We start from the raw sequence: 23,464 nt of genomic DNA, 5'->3' as shown, positions 1-23,464 counted from the left end.
TCAAGCTCGTGGTAGCAGTGAAACTCTTTTTCAAAATAACCCTCTATTTGAAAAAGCAATCAATCACTTCTACATCCATACATTGGCAACAAATAATTGGGAAATGAAGTGATACATGGTTTTCCTCGGCTGCTTTACAATTGTCACTGGGCCCCTGGTGTGCGTCAGAAGAAGGTTGCTCTTAATTCATGGTAACTGACTTATTTATGCAGAAAGGTGGCCTCTGACAGGAACCTGCCAGCTCCCATACCAGGATAATAACTAGGGAAAAATCCCATTTCATAGATGAGAAAACTAACAAGAAACAAAAGGATTATCTGACCCACAGACAATGAAAACAGTGCAGGTTAATGGTGTGTGTGGGGTGGGGGGAGGGAAGGGTGGATAGGGGAAGACAGAAAGTCATCCCAGTGGCTACCAAAATATAAGAAACCACGATGCCACAGTATGTTTACATGCCTTTTTTCTTAGTCAATTTTATATAGAGTAAGCACATCCATCCATGTTACTTGAGGGTTTGTTCTAAGCACTGGGAAAACAGATGGATATAAATGTAAAAATCCCTGCCCTCATGGAGCTTACATAAAGTGAGGGAGACAGAAAATAGAGAACCATACAAAATATGAACTCTGATAGATGGTGATGAATGCCAAGTAAAAAAGTAAATTAGGGAAGTGTAATAGAAACATTGGGATAGAACCGGGGAGTTGGAAATTGACACAGGAAGTCCAGAGAAGGCCTTCCCAAGAAGGTGACGTTTGAGCAAAGACCTGAAGAAAGTGAGAAAGCAGTTACTGACACAGGATGCCAAGGTGAACTGGAATTTCAGATACACAGAGAACGATTTTTTAGTATAAGCATGTTCCAAACACTGCAGATCATTTGCTAAATCTGGCAACCCTACCTGGGGGAAGCACAACCAGCAGAAGGGACAGCAAGTACAAGGCAAGGCTGGCACAGTGGGAGGGGAGTGAAAGGAAGGGACAATGTGGAGAGTCCAAGAGGAATCAGAGGCAAATTGATGCAAGGCCCAGAGGGCCAAAGACCTGGGAGGATGTGGGGTTTACTGTGAGGAGGAGAATCTGAGATGACTGACATGCTTTGATTTAGGTTTTCATAGATCATTCTGGATACTGTGTTGAAAATGAGACTACTGTGGGGTGTGGACAAGGGTAAGAGCAGTTAGGAGGCCATTATGCTCTGAGGATGATGATAATAATAATAGTAATAATAATATACACCTAGACATATGCACCAAAATGTGGATGTAATTTTGGGGGAATGGCCCCTGAAGTTCCCCATTCATGGACTCTCCATTGAGAAATGCTGGTATACATTTGCGGGAAGAAAGGAATCAGTCCTACAAATAACTTAGTCTTACTCAGTAAAAATGCTACCCTAAGGAACTTGCTTTAGTCGCTGCGTTTTTATCCTTAAAAACAAATAAAGAATCTACTCCTGAAATCATTATAGCACTATATGCTAACCAACTTGGATGTAAATTAGAAAATAAAAAAGTAAATTAAAAAAATAAAAACAAATAAATAAATAAGCTTTCATCCAAAAAGGGGCAGGTTTCTGAAAAACATCCTACTGTCGGTATTATCAGTGACTATGACAATCAAGCTAAGGACTTAGAGAACCTGTCTTTTCTGAATCCAATCACATGTGGTGCCAGGTGGGTTCTAAAACTAAGATTTCCAAGTGGATCGAGACTTGGCTTCACGGTTAATGTTTTCATTTTTACTGACTTACGCATAAAGGGAGGGTGTTTCAAAAGAACATACACATGAAGGTGGCTCTACTCCAAAACCCCATGAAGATGCAGAATCTACTATTATTATCTGACCAATACACTTACTTTTATTATGAAAATAAGCAATAAATACTTCAAAACTATTAAACACACAATGACAGTGTTACATGTCATAGTTCAAGTAAAATAAAATCAATTTGTCTTCTTTCAGGAGCAGTTGGCTAACAAAATCCTTTCTCTTCAGGTGAAACTGCTGATAGTTGACCAGTTTTTGACCTATAAAACCAGGGATTTCATGATCAACTGAATGAAAAGGTATAGGGAATAATCTTATAGCCGCTTGCCTTTCAAAAATTAAATTATATAGCTTCTCTGAAAAGAGAGAAGAAAAATGATTTTAATTATGATAGTAATTTAGTCACCTGGAGCCATGCCATAAGTAGGTTAAGCTCTCCATGGATGTTTGACATTCTCCATTCCCAAACTCGGTATTGTGTCTAAGTGAAGTTTTGGCCGTTTCCTCAGCATCTTCCCTTGCTCCTGGGAAGAATTCCTGCTAAGCACATATCTCGATATTTAGGGTCTGTGACTTAAATGTACTATGAAATGAAAATACAATAAAAAAAGCCCATAATTACACAATTCTAATTATTAAGCAGAGAAAAAGGTGTATGAATATATTGTATAGGCACACTTAGCTGAGAAACCACCGGCTTGAGGCTTGTGAAATGTACGAGTCTGCCTGCATACATTTACCTGTGGGAAATCTGACCTAATGAGAAACACCTGCTTGTCTCAGGTAACCTACCTCACACAAGGAAGAGGCATTGTTAAGTTAAAGAATTGGTCTCTTAGAGCTTCTGAACTCGGTCAGTTGGGTAATACCCCAACATTAACTATCCTGGACTTGGATTAGCCATGCCTGCTGCTGCAAAGAGCAGTCACTCTGGGAACATTCTCGTTGTCTGCTTACAAGGAAGACACTTTCAATGCTGCCTTGACAGGCCAAGTTGCAGGGAAGGAGTTATTAACACTCTAGGACTGGTCTTCTGAAATTGTCTAAGTGTTTAATTCAAAACTTTACGTAGCAAGTTAGCACAAAGGTGAATATGTAATCCTGAAAAATTTTCTCTGTGGAGTTTTTTATGCATGTCGGCACCTTAATTCTTATTTACTAGCCATTTAAAATAACATGCATGTAAAAATAAGTTTGGAAAGACATAACAAGTGCAACTTTAAACATCAAGTGCATGCTGGCTGGTTTTTGAAAATTTCTCAGATCATCAATTACTACTTCGTATTTATATAATTTCCTTAAAGACAATACTAAAAACTGGATGCAAAGCAATTCACATCCTATGCAATGAGCAAAAACCGTATTTTGCAATGTTACCCTAGTGAACTGTGACCAGCTTTTCTCTCTGTGAAGCCCCTTAAATTCAATTACAGTTTACAGCAGTTCCTCTTCTTTGCACAGACATAGAGAATGTGCAAAGCACAGATCACCTCAGTGGATTTCACAATATGCTTTAAAGGCCAAGGAAGCACTGTTTTCTGCCCCATTACTCCCCAGAAAACCTAATTACAATTCAGATACTGTATGCGATGAAGGCCAGGAGTGGGGAATGGCAAAATCCCTTGAAAATCCGGAAAGAGGCAACCTGCTGCTTTGGAAGAGGAAGGCCTCCTCTCCCAAAGGATTCCGGCCTCGCAATCAGGCTTTAAATCTTACCTGATACGAACAGTTCTCCTGATGTACCATCTCAGTGCATCCTAGGGCACAGACCCCAAAGCAGGACTGCTCAGTGAGGGTGCCGAGGCAAAGCGCGGAGCATCCACTGGCGGAGAGAACGCCCTGGGAAGGCAGGGGCTCCCCGCAGATTAAAATGGATGCTGTTTCGCTGATCAACCTGCGCAGTGGCACTGCCTGTGCCGGGAAGCGCGCAGCGAGCCGAGCCGCTCTCCTCGGAAACCAGCAGTCAGGCTCACAAACATGGAGCTAGGACTGGGCTGGGGGAGGGGGCGCGCTCATCGCTGGCACAATCAGCCAATTATATTATAGGCACAAAGAAAAGGATCAGTCTGGGGCTGGTGTGACCTTCTGGTGCTTTATGAAGGCAGTTAACTGATGTGGAAACATTCTAGTCCTCATTAAAGGGAAAAAGGCCAGCGAGGGAGAGGGAGAGAGACAGACACAAATCAATGTTGCAGTTGAACATTTCTAACCTCCGGCATCATCCTTCCAGCCCTCGGATGCTGCTTGCGTGGTGCTATGAAAAAGAGGCCTTAAGGATTATTTCGGAACTTTTAACATGCAAAGGGGAAAACAATCCATTCTGCATATTGACACTGAAGGGATGTTTTCTGTGTTGAGTTTTTGAAAGTGTTTGTCAACTTTAGAACTAAAAGGAGGGTCTTCACTCATTTAAAAAATGGCATTTTGTAATTCTGTTGATTCCCCACTTCTTACTGGCTCTTAGCTGCTTTTTAAGTCAAACAGAAATCGAATGAAATATTTATTTCTAAAAAAAAATTTTAGGGAGAGGGCTGATTCAAGTATCAAAGTCACTATAATTCATTCATTTTGTGAAAATGAAACTAAACTATATAACCCAATGCCGTGACTTGAATATATAGATATCCCCAATACAGGAGATATGATCCTAGAAACAGGCCATTCTACCTAAGAGGCCGTAATGGAAAGAATTCTAGGCTTGCAGATAGTACTCAGAGGAAATACATGTTTCTGGGGAAAAAAAGGGAAACAATTTCTGAAGTACGTCAGGGTCATCCTGGGATTTTAGGATATGTAAAAAGAAACAACCAGGCCTGTAAATTCTTGAAGCTAATTTAATTACAGAAAATTAAGAGAGTAAACAATAAAATAAAATTTCCTTATCTATATTATTCAGCTGCCATATGCAATCTGTTTTGTTGTTTCTTAATGACATGGCCCCGACCACATAAATGGTACTCTATAAAACCTTCACTGAATTTAAATCAGCAAATTAAAAAAAAAATTCAATAGGGTTATTATTCGTAAGCAATTTTTACCTACCTATCTACCTCCTCAAAAACTCTTACTAGTAACCATGCAGTTTTCATTATGTTACTGACAGAGAAAAACAAGTACTTTTTGCCTGAGGAATGAAATCAACATGTTTGACAAGTTTTCACCTCAATCCCTGTCTTAAGGAAGGGTAGGAATGTGTGTTAGGAATATATGGTGATATATTTATAATTTTGTAACAGTGCCTCTGTTGTTTGGGAAGAGAAAAAAAACGTTTTTTAAAATAAATATTCTTAATTTTTGCTACTTGAGATTCACATAGGAGAAAAGTTTGCTACCTGAGTTCAACTCCAGTGAAACACTCACATGCACGGCTTCAGCATCCTACTTAGGGGAATGAGAAGGCAGCAGGGAAGGCCCAAGTGATGATCTCACAGGTTTGCATTTCAGCACAGGGCTCACTGGGTTCCAATGAACCCAGTACTCTGGATACTCTGGTACTCTGGAGAGGTACCCTGCAGAAGGTCACAGCCCTTCTCTGTAGAATATGGAGAAAGACAGGCCATGTGACATGGGCAGGATTCTTTAGACCTGTTCACTGGCAGGAGGCACAACGAAAGGTTGATGAATGAAGCAGAAGCCTGAGCTAGATCATGAATCTTCTTAAATGTAGGATAAAGAAAAGAGAATAGAAACTTTTCAGGGAAAGGAAACAATATTCAGTACATCCTCATCCCAAACTCTGTCCTTCTACTGAGCCAGGACAGAGACAGAGATGTCTGTGAGGAGCACTTGCTATATAATTACCTAGATGAAGGTTCTGGAAGCCTATGTATGTGCAAGGAAAAGTAGGCCATAGTGAAAAGTTCCTTTTGCAAGGTAGCAAATAAGATGAAATGGAAATCCTATACCTAATATAGAAGGCATACCCCAACTTTCCAAGACAGAACAGCTTTAACTTCAAAGGCTGTTAACACTTTACTGAAGTTACTACACGGACAATCTATGACCTAAAGACTCAGGAACATGCTTTCAAGCTGTACAAGGCCCAAAAAGCCACTTCCTGGACTCTGTTCTCTTCTGAAAACTAAAGGCTCTGGGATAGATTACATAAGCTCCTGAAGACATTTATCATGTGTTGTTTAAAAAAAAAAAAAAAAAAAAGCCTAAACATGATCCCACTCTTCACAGTTGCTGTTCCATAAATAGTGGAAGTGACTCAGAGGTGTCTCTGGGGAGAACAAATTTCTGACAATTGTATCTCAAATCCTGTCAAAAAAACCCTCTCAAGTGGTATAAACAAGATTAAAAAAAAAGTAATATATCAAGGCAGCTTCCCTTTATAGTCATTCATTGGAGAGGACTCTGTGTTACAATTTAAATTATGATTTGCTAGTACAAAAAACTTTAAACAGAAACCAGCTGTTCCAAGAACATTTAAGCTAGAATAACTTACCAAACTACAGTAACATTTGTTATTTTTGGATCAAAAAATATTTGTGAACTGTTTAAGTATGGTCGATGTAGCAGAGAGATTCTTTTTTCTTCTTAGGTCTTTACAACTTTCCTTCCCATAAAAAGTATTGGTTTTCAGATTTGGACAGGACCTCATGAGATACACTGTTATTTTCCAGATATGGAAACTGAGGCCTAAGAAAGTTGTGACATGCCCAAAAATATAAATCCTCCTCCTCAAACAACAACAAGCCATCAAAGAAAAACAAACCTCCAGATTTTCTAGGTTCATATCTTGTGAATGTGTCCTTATTAAACAATGCTAAATGAAGGCCCACGAGATTTGGAGAAATAAACCCCTTTGGGCCAATGTAGGTTGGCCTTGAAATCAAAATCTATCATAATGGGGAATGCCTGGGTGGTTCAGTTGGTGAAGTAACCGACTCTTGATTTTGGCCCAGGTTGTAATCTCAGTTCATGAGTTCGAGCCCCAGTAGGGCTCCATGCTGATGGTGTGAAGCATGCTTGGGATTCTCTCTTTCTGCCTCTCCCCTGCTTGCATTATCTTTCTTTCGCTCTCTCTCTGAAAATGAATAAACTTAAAAAAATCTATCATAAGGTAAAAGGTTGTAGTATGGCTCTACCTAAATTTGAATCAAAGGTATGTTTAAAAGGAGGAAAAATTAGAGTATTTCCTGACTGGGCTACTTTTCTGCCATTGAGCAAATTGTGGTGTCTATAAATCCAGAAAAGTATTTTTTCAATTCGGCAGTTACTAGCAACAGAATCAAAGAGATTTTTTGGGTAGTAAATGTAATGACAAAAAGTCACATCTACAGGTCATGGGAGCATACAGTTTCAAAAGCAAATTTCTGGGGTCAGGGACTGACTTGGAGGGGGGTATCAGGAATTTTCTGGCACAAGCTATGTGATTTGATAAGGTCTTGGCTTACACAGGTGTGTACATTTGCCAAAACTCAGTGAATAATATATTTAAAATTTGTGCATTTCATTGTATGTGAAATTTATCTCAAAAGAACTTTAAAAATATGCTTAACAAATATTGAACTGTAGTTAATGATATGCAGGCTAAGTTTTTAGAGGGAGGCTTAGTGAAACTTTGAAATGCATCAAATAAATTAGAGGAACTGATGGCTAGGTAGAGGGATAGTTTGATGGAAAGCTGTGACAAAGCAAGTTTAGTAAAACATTACCTGTAGAATCTGGAAGGTGCATAAGCGGGTATTCACCTAAAAACTATCCAGTTGGAAAATGTTCATAACGAAATTTTAGGAAAAAAAATGAAGTTATGGAGGGTGGGGAAGATGAAAAAGGAAATCATTGTCTTAAGCACGGTCTTAAATTTTCAAGCTTTTCCTTAGGAATTTTGGGAAAGCAGGTAGACATTTTATAAAGCTTTCAGTTGCAATGGAAGGGGCAATGGAAGCAAAGGAATTATGAGGCAAATCAATTCTGTCCACATCAGGGAGAACTGATGTTCTCCTGATGCTCTCCTGATGTTCTGTGTTCACCCAAAAAACACAATCGGCAACACCTGCAACAATGAACCTTAGAAAATGGCTTCATAGTTTACAAAGTACTTTCTCCAACATCTCCCTTGATTCTTACAACCTTGCAGTTGAAACAGATGGCTATTCTATGCCGTGTAAAGACATGTTTCTGTCCTCAAGGAGATTGGTATGAGAAATAAGGCAGCATATAGATGGCTGCATATAACAACTGATGATTAAATCCTTAAAAGAGATTTTGTGTTTGCTCACTGGGAATTCAGAGACGAAGAGAACTCTTAGCTAGGGTAAACCAGGAGACTGCAATAATCTTGTTGGTTTGGTTGTTCACTTCTTGAATACCTATCTTTTCTATTTGTAGACTAATGCAAGTTTACTTAGAACTTGGATTTTGGTTGGTTTATTCAGTGCTAATGTCCCCAGCATCTGAAATAATACCTGGCATATAATAAGCTCTCATTTAATTCATTTATTCATTCATTTAAATATTTTTAAATGAATATATAAATGATCATGACCTTCAGAAAGTCACCTCATTTATCTTGGAACTCCGTTTCCTCATCTATCAACGGAGGATGTTGATTCCTTGATTATTGGGTTGCTGACAGGATGAAATGAGAATAACATGTAAAATAGCTCTTAGGTACTGAGGAGAGGAGCAGAAATGGATTTCCCCCCCCTCTTAATTAAAGGCAATACAATAGCTCAAGAAAAAAAAGAGACGCCTAAAGGATGGAGGTCATAGTGGGGATGGAAAAGAAGAGACAAAGGGATGCTTGCATGAGACACTGTGAAAAATGAACCGATGCGTCCAGCCACTGATCTGACGTTGAAGTGAACAAGACAAGGAGTCATGAGGCTTTGAGACCAACCACTGGCTGGAGTAAAATTGGTGCTGTGCAAAGAAACAGGGAAGTCAGAAGGAGGAACAGATTCTGGGGGATTGGGCTGCAGTAATGAGTTCTTTTATTTTTCACCATGAAGTTCTGAGCTGAAGGTGCAGGAGGCAACTGGGGCCCAGGAGAGAAGTCAGGCAAACAGAATTTGGGATGTGTTTGCAGGGAGAGGATAGTTGAAGCTGCAGAAAATTAGATGAAGGGGGAGACTGTAGAGAAAGAACTAGTAAGAAACAAAGATGTCCCTGTGGTAAACATAATAATGACCTCCCAAAGTATTTATGTCCTAGTCTCCACCTGGGAAAGGGGAATTAAGGCTGATAATCAGCTAACCTTGAGATGGGAGATTATCCTGGCTATCTAGATGAGCGCAGTGTCACCACAAGGGTTCTTAAGGTAAAAAGAGGAGGCAGAAGAGGAAGGAACAGAGATGACAGTATGAGAAAGGCTCGGCCAGTGTTGTTGGCTTTGAGGACAGAGGAAGAGCTCACAAGTCCATGAGTGTGGGAGGCCTCTAGAAGGGGAAAAGGCAACGAAACAGATTCTCCCCTAGAGCCTCCAGAAGGAGGAGCATAGCCCTGCTGACACGTTGATTTTAGTCCAGTGAGACCACTTGCGAACTTCTGACCTCCAGAACTATAGGATAATTATTTGTATTGATGAAGTTGGGATAAATTTTTATAGCAGCAATAGAAAACTAATACAATAATCTTGGGTCAAAGCCCACATTTAGAGGGCAAGAGGAAGGGAAGGGAGTGTGGTCGACAGGGTGAGAGGAAAATGAAATCCAATGTAGTGAGGGGTCACCAGGGGATTTGCTGGCAGAGCTAAATTGCTTCAAGTACTTTTTTGAGGGAAGTGGAAAAGACTAGTAGGGTGGAAGGTAAATATCACCAAAAGCCATTAGTTCTGACTATTAGGAAGTCATCAGTTACTCTTGAGAGAATAATCTCAGTAGTAGTGTGTTGGGATAAAAGCCAGGTTATCAGTGGTTAAGAAGTTGAGGGACTGAGTAGAAAGCAGTTTGTAAGGAAGTTTGTTGGTGAATTACAGCATTAGGGCAGTAGCTTGAGTGTATAGTGGAACAGGGAGGTTTGGTTGTGGCTGATTTTTAAGACAGGGGAGACCTGAACATCTATGTGTTCAGCAGGGAAGGAGCTAGAGGGAAGGGAGAAATTGAAGACAATGGGTGAAAAATCATCCAAAGGGCCAGGTCCTGGAGTTGGACCAGGAGCACGTGATGGTTCTTCATTCAGCTGTGGACCTGAAGATATGATGAGCAAAGTTACGAAGCAGTGTTGAGTAAGAAGATGGAGAAAGATGCAGGAGCACAGGTTGGGGGGGTGGTTATCTTGGGGTCCTTAAAGGAGCAGCAGGTGGTTAAGACCTGAAAGGCAGGGAAGGCCAGAGTGGGATCAGAGAGTCTGGACCAATATGGTGGACAGCTTTTCCAAGAGATTTTGTAGAGGGTTTTGCTGTATCACTTGAGAATATTCAGTTAATGCTATAGAAGAACAAGAAAAACAAATGGGATGAATGAAACTTGTAAGAGGTGTTAAGGATAATGAGTATGTAGTAGTTTGTCAGACATATGTGAAATGTGCAAGATGTTTAGATTTAGACAATGAGTAAGCAAGCAGACAGAGGCAGAATTCATCATATGTGTTAAGTGTCAGTGAGTAAGTAAGTATATGTAGCCTGGATGTGTCAGACATGGATCAAACATGTGTGCAGGTCATAGAAAGGAATAGAAAGACTAAAGAAGCACCTAATATTCACAACACACTAAATAACCCGAGGCATTCAATATTCATTAGATTTACGCTGACTGTGCACTGGTGACTCCCATTCTGGCCCTATGTACCCTCTGCCTAAGAAATGCAAATATAATCCATAGCAGCTCATCAGAAGAGGGGGCAAGCTACAGAGGAAGCCAGAGGGACTTGCCCCTGTGTCTCTCTCTGATAAAGCAAGTTGCATGTCATTGGCAGATACCTCAGTCTAATTGGGCCTCCTTTCTCAAATCTCAACTCAGTTTCCTAACCTTATCATCAGTAGGGAAGGTGGCCATGGCAGAAAGCCTGGACACACAAATACTGTATAACCTAAGATTCAGGTAGTGCAGTCCTACACTATATTGTATGTATGTCAGCGCGGCCCCTTTTCCTTGCTTTCTGATATGCATTTTAAACTGACTCAATGAACTGTGATTTGAGCATGTTAATTTGGTCTGTGACTTCTGGGATAGAGCATCTGTAATGGACTTGAAGGCCCCTGTTGCAGCAAGGTCATTTTTCATATATAGAGAGAACGCTTGGTATCAGGATATTCCCACATGCCCTGGGGCCCAGAAATGAGAAGTAAGAGAAGGATAAAAATGAGATGGGTTATAATTTTTTTATCCTTAAACCATAAATAAGAAACTTATCTAAGAGTCTTACAAACCACTGTAAACTAATATACTCAGAAGTTTTGACTATTCTGACCCTGGATACCTTTATTTCAGGTATTAAAAAATACTTTGCTGAGCAAATTATTAATGTGAATCAAAGATTGTCACTTTTTCTTTTCTTCTTGAAGTATTAGAATCTGTTTTTAAAATGAAAACTGCCATGCAAGATAATAGAAGTGTTTTTAATCAACATAAAACTTCTAGTTCAAATTTATATTTACTTATCATATCCTTCATTGAGAACATGAGGCTTTGTTGTACATAGACATTTGAAAATAGAATTTATAGAAGTCATTTACAGTCTTATTCCAACTGTATTTTTACATTTATTTATTTTGTTGGATTGCACCACATCAAGAGAATCTGGTTTCACATAGATAAGTAGTCAGAAATGGCAGCAGTCCTTTTTAATAGCTTATGCTGCAATCTCTGATATTCTTCATTAAATATACCTAAACGCTTGAAAGCAAAATAACAAGAAATTTATTTCCAGATTGACCTACTGACAATATATAGCAATTGCTCACATTTCTCATAAGAGATAGACACGAAAAGGCAGAGTGTGCAAACTTCTCAGAGGTCATCTCTCTAGAACCAGACCTGCTCACCTGATGTATCTGCCATTCACCTGGCACCGCATAATCTACCTATTAGGCTTGATGAGGGTATGTGCCCAACAGATATGCCTGACTCTAACCTGGCAGTGAACCGTGCTGGGCCCCTTAGGCATCTTAGATAATTTTTCCTTCTTGGAGATGCACAGGCATGACTTTTCAGTAAGACCAGTACAGAGGTACCACCCACATGGTCAATGACACATTTACAAGTACAGTTTTAAGGACTGTAAAAGACTATTTAACCCGGCACGATAAATTAATATGTTAATGTAAAAAAAAAGGGGTAGGGAGAAATACTTCGCATAGATATGAGGAAAGGAATCACTACATTTGGGCTAAAAGGTTATATTCTTCTTACTGTCACTTTACAGGACCACTTTTCTCTAAAAGCCCAAGGTCTCATAGACAATCTCATTTGTATCTATATTCGGAATTATTTTCACATCTCAGAACTTTCTCATTACCAATTTGATTGGGGGTGGTTGCTGGGAATGAGGTGTTTAGAAGCTCATAGAACAGGTGCAAGTGAACCTCTAAAAATATCTCCTGCAACTCTGGGTTTCTATGACACAGTTTGAAACCTGATGCGTCAGGCAGTGCTATAGCAGGCAGCCTCCCTCTCCTTCTAGAATAATGCGATGGTTTATATTTCAATAGAATCTGCCAAAGTGCTTGTTTATTGGACACAGTCCTAGTCCTCTCCCCATAGTATTTTCTGGCCAACGCTGACTGAAATTCGCACACTGTAGAAAAATAGTAACTGACTCAGATAAATCTGGGTGAAGTCTACATGGTTTCATCCCAAATTTATGTCAGTTTTTAAGGGTCATTTCTTTTCGTCTCCATTTCCCAGCCTTTGGAGTCACAGAGAGCAGTGGCAGAAAAGTGAAAGGTGGTATAAACCTTCCAGGGCTAACACAAGACTTTCAAATAAAAACAAGTTGGTATGTCAAGAGGACCCAAGCCAGAGCTAGCACAGAGTGTGTGTGTGTGTGTGTGTGTGTGTGTGCGTGTGTAGGGGAAGCAGGGGCACAATCTCCCTTCATCCCTCCAGGTTTTTCAGTTGCCCAGTCAGCCTTCCCTACTGATACGAGTGCATGCAGCTACAGGAGTACATGGAATCCCCGATGACAGAAAAGGCTGTTCATTTCTCCAAGGTGGTGATGGTTGATATAAAATCAGGTTAACAAAGTATTAGGGAAGGGGACTGACCCTCATCTTGAAGAAAGGTGACCTCTAGTGGACAACTGTGTTTTTTAACCAATTCCAACTGAGAATGACATTAGAAAACAAAAATAATGTCAAAAGTATGCTTCACTGTTGTATTGATCTTTCAATGATATTTTTAATATCAACTATAAACATAAGTGCATAAGTCTTCAGTTACATTAATGAAAGGGTTTCAAGTTACACAAAGCTACTACATCCAAAGTTACAATCTAAGCTGTCTTTAATGGTTCTGGAATTGACAGAGCCTTAGACCAGGAGTCACAGACCTAGGTTCTGGGCTCAATTCTCTTGGGCAACAGCTTCATATCTAAGAGCCTCCATTTCCTTTTTTTTTTTTTTTTTAATTTTTGTAAATGTTTTTATTTATTTTTGAGACAGAGACAGACAACGCATGAGCAGGGGAGGAGCAGAGAGAGAGGGAGACACAGAATCTGAAGCACAGAATCTGAAGCTGTCAGCACAGAGCCCGACGCAGGGTTCGAACCCACGGACTGTGAGATCATGACCTGAGCCGAAGTCGGACACCCAACCGACTGAGCCACCCAGGCGCCTCTAGGAGCCTCCATTTTCTAACCTATATAATGTTTGCACTAAAAAACTGTCATCTCCCTGCACCCACTAACCCCACTACTACTTTTGGGCTGTCAAATGGCGGTCTTTTCAAATTAAGCTTATTTTGTATACTGAGGTTTACAAATGAGCAACAACAATGAAATTAATGTCACAGTACATATGAGCATTAGGCGAGTCATCAAAATCAATTAGATTTCAATTCAAGGTCTTCCTTATATAAATGTAATGAAGATAAAGGCACTGATTTTTTTTTCCTTTTTTACACTGTGAAAAACAATTTTCAAAAGCTACGCACACTAGATCATTAGTTTGTGATGCAATTTTAGTTTATTATGAAAATTAGTTACTATTTTCAAAAGATTTATTTCACAGAATAAAACAAGGCAATGATAAAAAAAAAGAAACATAATTTATGTACTATATCTCTTCTGGAAACAGCTTATCAACTGACGTATTTTCCTACTTTGTCACTGAACACAGGAAAGAGGCATAATTTATGATTAAACTCTATTAACATAATCTCTAAGGAACTATTAAAATTCTTTAGTGGTCCTTAAATCTTATTGTTTTTTTCCCCCTCAATACAAGAGTAATGTTGAAATGCTTATTAGTTATAATGGGATTTAGTACTTAAGAGCTTCCTCAGGTATATTCTCTAACCAGCTTTTCTAGGGCCAGTTAAGTAACAGTCTGGAATTTACAATCTTTCTTATCAATCTTACTTCTCAAAAGAGGTGTTCAAATGATTTTTACTTGCTAATGGGTAGGAAAGCAAACATTGGTCTAAAAGGTTTACTGAAGTGTAATAAAAATGCAAGAATGTCATTTAATGATTTCATACACTTACTTAAAGCTATTCAATTAAGAAAATTCCTCATCTTCTAGAAATAAATTCTGAATATAAAGGTACTGGTTAGGAAATCACGCTACTCCGAACAATGGACAGCCAGGGGACTCATGCTCAGAGAAGAGGGTTAAAATCCGTCATGGATTGTTCATAAACAGAAAAGTTAATCTGCATGTTAACCCCAACTCTTCTAAAACTCTGTCACTTAAACCAGTTTTCCTTTGTGAACAGCAAAGATAGCCTCTTTCAGAAACAAAGGCTAGGCCAACAAAATGTTCACTTATTGTAAGTGCGTAGCTTTTTCATTATTTATTAAGAAAGCCAAGACAGGAATTAGCAGTGCTTTTGAGGTTCAGTGCCTACAGAATCCCTATCTACCTCACTCTAATACCTCTCCTCTCCCTTCGTCTGAGACAGTAGAGTTGGCTTGTTTTCATTCTTAACATTCAAGCAGAGCGAAAAGAGAAGGAAAAAAAAAACACTAGAAAAATAAACACAATCCATTATGCCCAGATACCAATGCTTCCTCTCTTCCCCTCTTCCTCTCACGGCCTTGGACTTCCAGCAGAACTATGAGGAAAAGCAGCCAGCTAAAAAGGCTGCTTTGCACATCTGCTTTGCAGACAGCAGTGGAAAACTTACACTGATGGTTTAAGCTACTTGTGTTTTGTTTTGAGGTTTTTAAAATCAAATTCACTTTCCAAAGGACAGAAGTGATCTCTTCAACGGAGCTGTCAGTATAACAGGTGATTGGACCTCTCACCCTAATTTTAAATGGCATAAATTTACAAAACATTGTTTTAAAAAAAATTAAGCCTCATTTACTCACCCAGTTGCCCTATTTGATTGTCTTGATAGCTGCGTGCTTTTTTATTTAGTTCCCAAATTGTTATAAAAAACTTGCAGCCTTACCCTCTGTGAATGAAAAATACTTCTAAAAACACAGATTATGTCACATCTTGGTTTAAAACTCTGGGTAGGTTTCCCTTCACATTAGGATGACATATTTGGGATGAAATAATTCCCCAACACTGCTGCTCTAGGTCCTGATCTACGCTCCAGACTTCCTCTGCATCACTCACAATCTCGCTCACTTAGCTCTAGGCATACCGGCTGCCATTTAGTTTTCTCGAAAAGCCAAGCTCATCCCTGACTCAGGGCCTTCACATGAGCTATTTCTCAACTTGACCAAAATACTTCCCTCTTTGCCCAAATAACTTCTCTTGCTTCAAGTTGGAGGCCTTCCCCAAGCCCCCAGTCTAAGTAAGGTCCTACCTCAAATTTAGTTAGCACACTATGTTTTCTTTCTTAGCACTGACTGCAATTTGTAACCATTAGTTAATTGGTGGGATTTGTAATGTTGATTTGCTCCCCTAGACTGTATGTTCGTGAGAAAGTAGGGGCCATATCAAGTCTACCATTATATATCTAGCATACAGCACACTGCCAGACATATATAGTAGGTGTTCAACAAATATTTGAATGAATGCATGAAATTCTTGAAGTTCTCTCCCATCAGAGCCTTGGATCCAGGGCAGGAGTGTGCCTGCAACCAGCTGGTATTAGCTCAAGTCACTATTGTCGTAAAGCTGGGCAAGTGCCCGATTCTTCATCTCGAGGCAGTGGGTGAAGCCTCACCTGGATAGCTAAGTGGCTGACTGCCAGTCTGTGAGCTAAACATGGTAAGGCCTTTTGGCTACATTTCCCTCCTTGCTGTGAGTTATAGCTTTGGCAGGCTCAACGGGGCCCCCTCACCTTGCTGATGTGTCTCAGGTGCAGGACTGACTGTGCCAGCTGAACCCGAGGGCAGATCATCATTTACAGCTCCCCATATAAGGTTAACACTTACTAAGCTGAATCCACTAGACTACTGACCCCAACTTAATTCAAAATTAGTCAGAAAAAAAAAAGAAAAAAACCAGCCTAATGTGTCTTTCCCCTTCCCAACCGGCTACCTTATGTAATGAATTCTTGGTTCCATAGGATAGCTTGGCAAAATACCAAATAATTTGATGTTGTCAACTTGTACACCCCAAAGAAGGACATTGATAAGAGTAAAAAGTCAGAATTCTTACACATAAAAACCTTGGATTGCAAGTAACTTGTTCTGCGAGTGTTCCACAAGACCTGGGCAAACATTTCTAATAAATTTTAACTTGGTAAGCAAGTGATGTCTTGCAATACGAGTAGTGCATGACGCCGAATGTCACATGATCACAACTGAGCCAATGGTTCTTGAAATTCACTTTGATATACAAGTGCTTTGGATTACAAGCATGTTTCTGGAATGAATTATGCTGGCAAGCCAAGGTTTTACTGTACTTAAGGAATGCTAGTGTTCCAACTAGTTTTCTCATCAAAAGACCAGGATGCAAAGTGACCCGTAGGAAGGTAAACTGAGTTTGTGAAAGACTGATAATTTTAAATTCATCCACTGTGGTTTAGGCCAGATGAAAAAAAGGCACACACAAAAAATTATTTTAGCATGTTTACTTTCTTAGAAGACAACAAACAAAGATGACAGCTAAAAATCAAGCCATAACCTATAATTTAGGCTGCGGCTTTCCAGAAAGTGTTCTACTATTTGAAGAAGAAATGCTGGATGTGGCTCGAGTCTCTCTAATCCAAATGCTCCCTCTCTGTAGAAAATACTTACGATTCTGTATTACAGCATCATCACCGACTGCAATTTCCACATTAAAAGAACCACGAAAGTGTCAGCACTCCAGGTACCTGCTTGCCCTGTGTTGGTGACAAATTAATCTTGAATCTGTGTCAAGAGTGCATTGAGTACCGGTCTGGCACTGCTGAATCTAGAGAGCCTATGTGGACTCTTCATTTAACACCAGTTACCATAATCCAAGTTTGACGGCTGAATCTGTGTAAGGATTTGCCTTCCCCAGATGGTGAGTGGAATGAGGCAAGTCTGCTGTCTACCCCCAGATAAATGATTATTCAGTCTGGTATGCACCCTTGTCCTGGCCTGCCCTGCGTGTGTCACCTCTATTTTTACTCAAGGCTACTGCTCTCGAATGTACACACCAGAGGAAGTGGAGGTCTCCTGTAAAGACAAGGAGAGAGCTCCTACATGCAGACATGAAATACTCTCAAGTACGGATTCAATGTTCTCCTGACTGTGAGCAATAATAAATCAGTCATGCTCACTCGGAATTAGGAGTAACTTTCAGATTTTCAACTTATTAATACACGGAGGTAATAATAAATGAAGAATCCTTCTGAAAGTGATGCTTGTTTCTCATGTTGAAAAAAAAGATTAAAAGTTGGGAGTTCATAGGTTTTAGATGGACTCAATTACTTCCTTATTTACAAATGATATGGTTAAGTTGTTTTCCATTATTTTCAAAAATCCCCTTCAATACCAAAATGTTGACATGTGGATGGGATAATAATTCAAATGACCTGACCCTGCCATGGTCAAGTTTTATCTGTTATTTGTTTTTAGGGGGTTGGAATAAGCACAGGGCCAGCTACATGCTTTGCAGGGCCGTGTGCAAAATGAAAATGGGAACCTTTTGTTCAAATATTAAGATTTTCAGGACAGCGATAATAGAGCATGAAGCCAAGAGCCTTGTGTGATTTCAGAGGTTAAATGCCCATGACACTGGTCCTGGGTGGCACATGGGGGAAGAGAAGGGAAGCAGACATATGGTCATTTCGCTTGAGAATTATGTGGGTTCTCGGTTTTGGAAGAAAAAAGAATCTTTGACTTTTGGCATGCGAATACCAATGGGAAGACATAAGTTCCTTCAGTATGAGAGGAGATGAAATTTAAGAGGCTGTTGAGGAGGAGAGGAGGAAAATGACCTTTATGAATCACCTAACATATGCCAGCTGCTGGTTCCGAGCTGGCCCCAACACTGTCACTAATCCCTCTTGCTCTAGCACTCTTGGTTATGCCCCCTCGACTCCCAGGTCACTGTTTATCTACCTAAGTGCCTTCCTATACAGCTTTGTACAACTTCCTCAGACCGCTGCCCCCAGTCCTCCACAGCCCTTCCAGGGGGCCCTCTTCTTGGAACATTCCCTTCATTGTCTTGCTCTAACAGGAGCCTGAAGGCACTGTCTCCCCTACAGCTCCTTCTACACCACTTTCAAGTGGTAGCTGTTTTCTCTCTTGCCTTTCTCTAGCTAGGGGCCTGGGGGATGAGTAGGTGTCTTTGCTCCTCTCTTGCTTCCAGACAATTGTTGCTCCTCCCTAACACCCTGCTCTGACTCTTCTACTAACAGACTCCTGATACCACCTCTAATTAGCCCTCTTAGTTGTAGTTATCTCGCAGCTTACCTGCCTCATGCCTTGAAGAGTCAGTCTCTGATGTGAGTTCTAATTCTTGGGAATTTCCATGTCGGCTAGATAGCCCTCCAATATCTTGGCCTGTAAGTTCCTTGACTTCCTTCCTCTTCGATTCTATCTCAGTTACATCCACTCCCATGGTCCTATCCTCACCATGCCATTACCAACAACATCATGACCTCCAAAATTTCAATTTCAATCCTCTTATTCTCCAACAATCTTGTTTTCCCATTCTGGCTAACTCTAATATTCTAATTCCAATAATTCTTCAGCTGCACTAGACCCTGCACCCCATACATAGACTGTCCATCTTCCTCCCATCCCTCAGTCCCATTATGTCCTCCCTTCTCTCTCTACACATCTTAGATTCCATGGCCCATCGTTATAACCACCAAGTTCAGACTCAAGTTAAATCCCAACTGTGGTTAAATTTAGTTCTTTGCTACTCTGTGCCTATTTCCAGGCTGACATATGTGGCTGGAGAAAAATATACAACCATACTCACTTTAAATTCACGACTGCTTATCCCAAGTGTGCCCTTTGTGCTGCCTGGTCTCCTCTATATTTCCCGAGTCCATTCCCTCCCACACTCTTGTAGACAACCACACCACTTCCTGAGAGAGTTGTCCAGACTTACTGTCTACAATTTCTCTCTGCCCTTTATTCTCTTTTGAACACTCTCCAGTTGGTTTTGTTCTCCCATGCCACTGAAATGGCTACACCTTCCTAAATCCCAAGATTTCCCAGTCTTCCTCAAACTAGATCTATGAGCACTATTCAACTATTCTACAATCAGTTTCTGAGGCAACATTCTCTTTTGGTTCTCTTCCTGTGTTAAAACCTGTCCTCTGCTGATTTCCCCTCTCTCCCCCACTTCTAGCTACCAGAGCTGTGCTGTCCAATATGGTAGCCACTAGTTACATGTGGCTTCTTAAATTTAAATTTCAGAATAGTAAAAATTCAGTTACTTAGTTGGCACTAGTCCTATTTTAAGTGCTCAGTAGTCACCTGTGTCTAGTGGCTATCATATTAGACGGAGGAGAGAACATTCCCATCACAGAATGTTCTGTTGCACAGTGCTACACTAGAATACACAAGGCTCAGTCCTTGGGTTTGTTCTCTATCTGGAACTCACTTCCTTGGAAATGCCATCCAGATTCTTGGTTGGTGACTTCAACCCTTATACCTCTAGCCTGGACCAATCCCTAAACTCAGATTCCTGTATCTCACTGCAAACTCACCATTTCTACTTGCATGTTTAATAGATGTATGTCTTAAATTTATAAGGTCTAAAACAAACTTCCATTTCCCCAACACCTGACTCCTGCAAACTCTTTACTCACAGTCTTCCCCATTTCAGTAAATGACAGCTCCATGCTTTATGTCAATCAGGCCTAAAATCTGGGGTCATCCTTGACTCTTCCCTGCGTCTCACACCCTATAGCCCACCAGCAAATCTTCTTTGGCTGAACCTTCAAATATATCCAGAATCTGCCCACTACTCATCACCTCCACTGCCACCATTCTGAACAACCATCATCTCTCACTTGGATTACTACAAAGGTCTTCTACCCAGATTCTCTGCTTCTGTCCTTCCAACCTCTCTTACCTTGGTAAATACTCAACACAATATCCAGGATACTTCTAAAACATAATCTGATTATATCATTTCTCAGGTTTGCTTAAAACCTTCTCATGGTCCTCATTTCATTCCCAGTAGAAGCCAAAGCCCTGCTAAGAGCTTGCAGAGATTTCTATCATCTGCCTCCTGGCACCCACAGGACCTGTTCATCCCTTCATTTGGTCCCTGCCACAAAGCCCTTTCATTAGCCCTTGATCAGGCCTAGCACCTTCTTGCCTCAGCGGCTTTGCACTTCCTGCTTCTGCTTGGAACTCTCTTGCCCTGGATAGCCTGTGTCTTGCCCTGGATAGCCTGTGACTTGCTACCATACGTTCTCCAGATCGCTCCTCAAATGTTGCCTTGGCTTTGAGGTCTTCCTTGACCATCCTGTTTAACGTTATACTTCTTACTTGATGCCTCTCCCTGCCTCCACACTTTGGGGCTTTGTATGAGAGCACACGCCTCTGCTTTGTCTTTAGCACATACCACATTTAAAATACTATATATGTTCTTGTTTGTTTATTGTTTAACTCCCAGTATCGTATCAGCTCTATACTAGCGGGACTTTGTTTTATTTATAGTTGTCCCCAGCATTTAGAGAGTTGACTGTAGCAGTCACCTCAACAAACATTTTGTGGGTATGAATGGTCAAATAGAGGCACATATTTTTTCACTCTTAATTTTCCTAAGGTTTCAGTTACTTTGTTTTAATAACTACCTCCACCCCTTTAGTGCAAAATTCACTTCATTTCAGGCAGAATGAAAGCTAAAGGTTTTAAAATATTCCATACTAATAAACGCATTTGAAATATGTATATACACACATGTATTTTTAAGCATAACTTGTCTATAATTGTAATTTTTAGAAATTTTAATCATTTCCTCTCATAGGAAGAAATCATAATTTGAAGTGTTTAGTTAGTCTTGGTGTCTGATTTAAGTGGCAGAACTTCCTTATACTAATTCTGATTAAGGTAGGTGCGGTGGTGGAAAGGTAAAAACACCTTGATTCTAGAACTGGTTCTGCTCACTTCTTCTAAGAAAGTCGCTTTAAACTATAGAATTAACCTTAGGGCCGCCCTCCTGGAGCCATGGAAGTCTTTTTACAGAATGTCCACCCAGAGTCTGGGCAGGCAGCTGGGAATGGCCAACAAGCAGAGTTCTCCAGGTTGCCAGGTGGCCCTAGTAATTAGCAGAACTTTCATTCAAGCCTGGAAGTAACTGGCTGATCCCAACTAAGATCAACTGGCCCAGGGAGAGATGACTCCCAGGACCTAATGACCTTTGCTGTCGGTCCTGAGGCTGGGAATCAGGCTAATCCCCACCCTGAGGCCCAGGCCTCATCTAGGGAGACAGGAGGAGAGAAGAGTGGGGGGGAGGATCTGTGGGAGAACTCAGCCTTCTGGTGGCCCCACCTTAGGCCACTGGCCCACATGATAAAGAGTGGGAGGCAGATTCTCAGATGGAGTGCCTGGTCCAAATCAGAGCTTAATCGAAAGGACAAGTTGTATTATATGTCCCTGTAAATTCCTTGGAAAAGTAAAGATTTCTCTGCTATGCAAATAACCATTTCCTTAGGAAGCAGTTCACGGATGGGGAAACGTTTTCTTAATTGAAGCCACTGGGTGGCAAGAACATGCAAGTGACAGTCAAACAGAAAAAGCAAAGCAATTTACCTTTAGTGGTGGTGCTTTTCCGTTTTGTTTTGTTTTCCTCAGAAGATGTATGGATATGGGTTAGAGAGAGTGGGGTGTTATTTTTGTAAGTTTTTAAGTTTATTTATTTATTTATTTATTTAGAGGGCACATGGGAGGGGCAAACAGAGACGGAGAGAGAGAGAGAATCCCTGTGCAGAGCCTGACACAGGGCTCAATCCCATGAACCATGAGATCATGACCTCAGTCAAAATCAAGAGTCGCCTGCTTAACTGACTGAGCCACCCAGGTGCCTCGAGAGTGGGGTGGTTTTAAAATATGTCCAAAATTCTTTGGTGCTCTTCTCTTAATGAAGTGGGACCTAATTCCCTTCTCCCTGAGTGAGGGCTGGACTTAGAAAAGAAAAGCAGAAGTGACACTAGGTTTAAAAAGACACATCTGCTTTCTCTCTCTCCCATTCTTTCTCCTCAGTCACCTGTACTGGGGGAAGTTAGCCACTCTGTTATAAGAACACTCAAGCAACCACTGGCAAGGGCCACATGGTGAGGAATGGAGGCCAGCCTCCATCCATGTGCATGAGCCAACTTGCAAGAGGACCCACTCAAGTCTCCGGAGAAGTGCAGCCCCGATGAACATTCTGACCATGATCTCAGGAGAGACTCTGTGCCAGGACCACCCACCCAGCTAAGCAGCTCCCAGATTCCTGACCATCTGAAACTGTGAGATAACAAATGTTTGTTGTTTCAAGCTGTTAAATCTTATAGTAAATGGTTACAAAACAATAGATAACTAAGACAGAGGGCAAGGACCACATAATTAGATTTTTTCATTTGAAAATTAAGAACCTGAAACATAGAACTTTTTTTTTTACCTTAACAAAATTATAATTTTCCAGAAAGGGAAAGGACTTATGACATTTCCACAGACTAGCGCAGGGCCTCTAAGCAGGTTACACCTGATCCTGCTCAGTGACCATGGCTCGGAAACTTGGCTTCTCCAAGCCTCAGTGCCTCCTCTTGGTGTGGTTATGCGGGCTGCAGGAGCTCATGAGAGCAAAGCCTCTGGCACTGAGGAAGCTCATGGCAGGGATTCCTGGACCCTAGGCTGGCCTACATGCAGAGGCCCTGCAGACTCCCAGACAGTGCTCTGCCCACAGCTCCATTCTGCCCCTTCCTGGGGAAGCGGATACGAATCTGAGGTGGTTAGGAGAGGAGATAGCAGACAAAAGTTGATGGCAAGTTGTTCAGGAGGCTTACAAGGGATCAGCTTTGCTACACCATTATACACTCATTTCCACTTGAGTTTTGAATCTCAGAGCGTTACTGAAGTATACCCAGCTATTGCTTCCAGCTTTTCTACTGCTTTTTATCCCTAGCACATTAGTGTTAGACACAGCACTGTGACTGGGAGCCATGTGATAAGAGCATTGCAGGTACTGCTTTGTGTAAAAAGCTTTCTTTATTTAGCACCATTTGGGAACGAGTGAAATTTCCACACAATGGTAGCTTACT

General features: G+C 40.8%; 1 protein-coding gene across 7 annotated transcripts in view; it reads right to left on the bottom strand.

Moving 5' to 3' along the window:
• Positions 1 to 23,464, bottom strand: part of SCHIP1 (schwannomin interacting protein 1) — a 581,848-nt gene that overhangs the window by 49,659 nt on the left and 508,725 nt on the right. Inside the window, exon 1 of one of the 7 annotated variants that reach the window (XM_047875745.1) lies at positions 3,489 to 3,779. The exons of the other annotated variants lie outside the window; for them this stretch is intronic. Coding sequence (XP_047731701.1) covers positions 3,489 to 3,518 — 30 coding nt within the window. The 5' untranslated portion in view covers positions 3,519 to 3,779. Of the gene's footprint in view, positions 1 to 3,488; positions 3,780 to 23,464 lie in introns of those variants that run through there. 7 annotated transcript variants of the gene reach the window in all.

The sequence above is a fragment of the Prionailurus viverrinus genome, chromosome C2 (genome assembly GCF_022837055.1).
Source record: "Prionailurus viverrinus isolate Anna chromosome C2, UM_Priviv_1.0, whole genome shotgun sequence".
NCBI classification, from domain to species: domain Eukaryota; kingdom Metazoa; phylum Chordata; class Mammalia; order Carnivora; family Felidae; genus Prionailurus; species Prionailurus viverrinus.
Note: the sequence above shows the minus strand (reverse complement) of the source record. Positions and strands in the feature narration are given on the sequence as shown.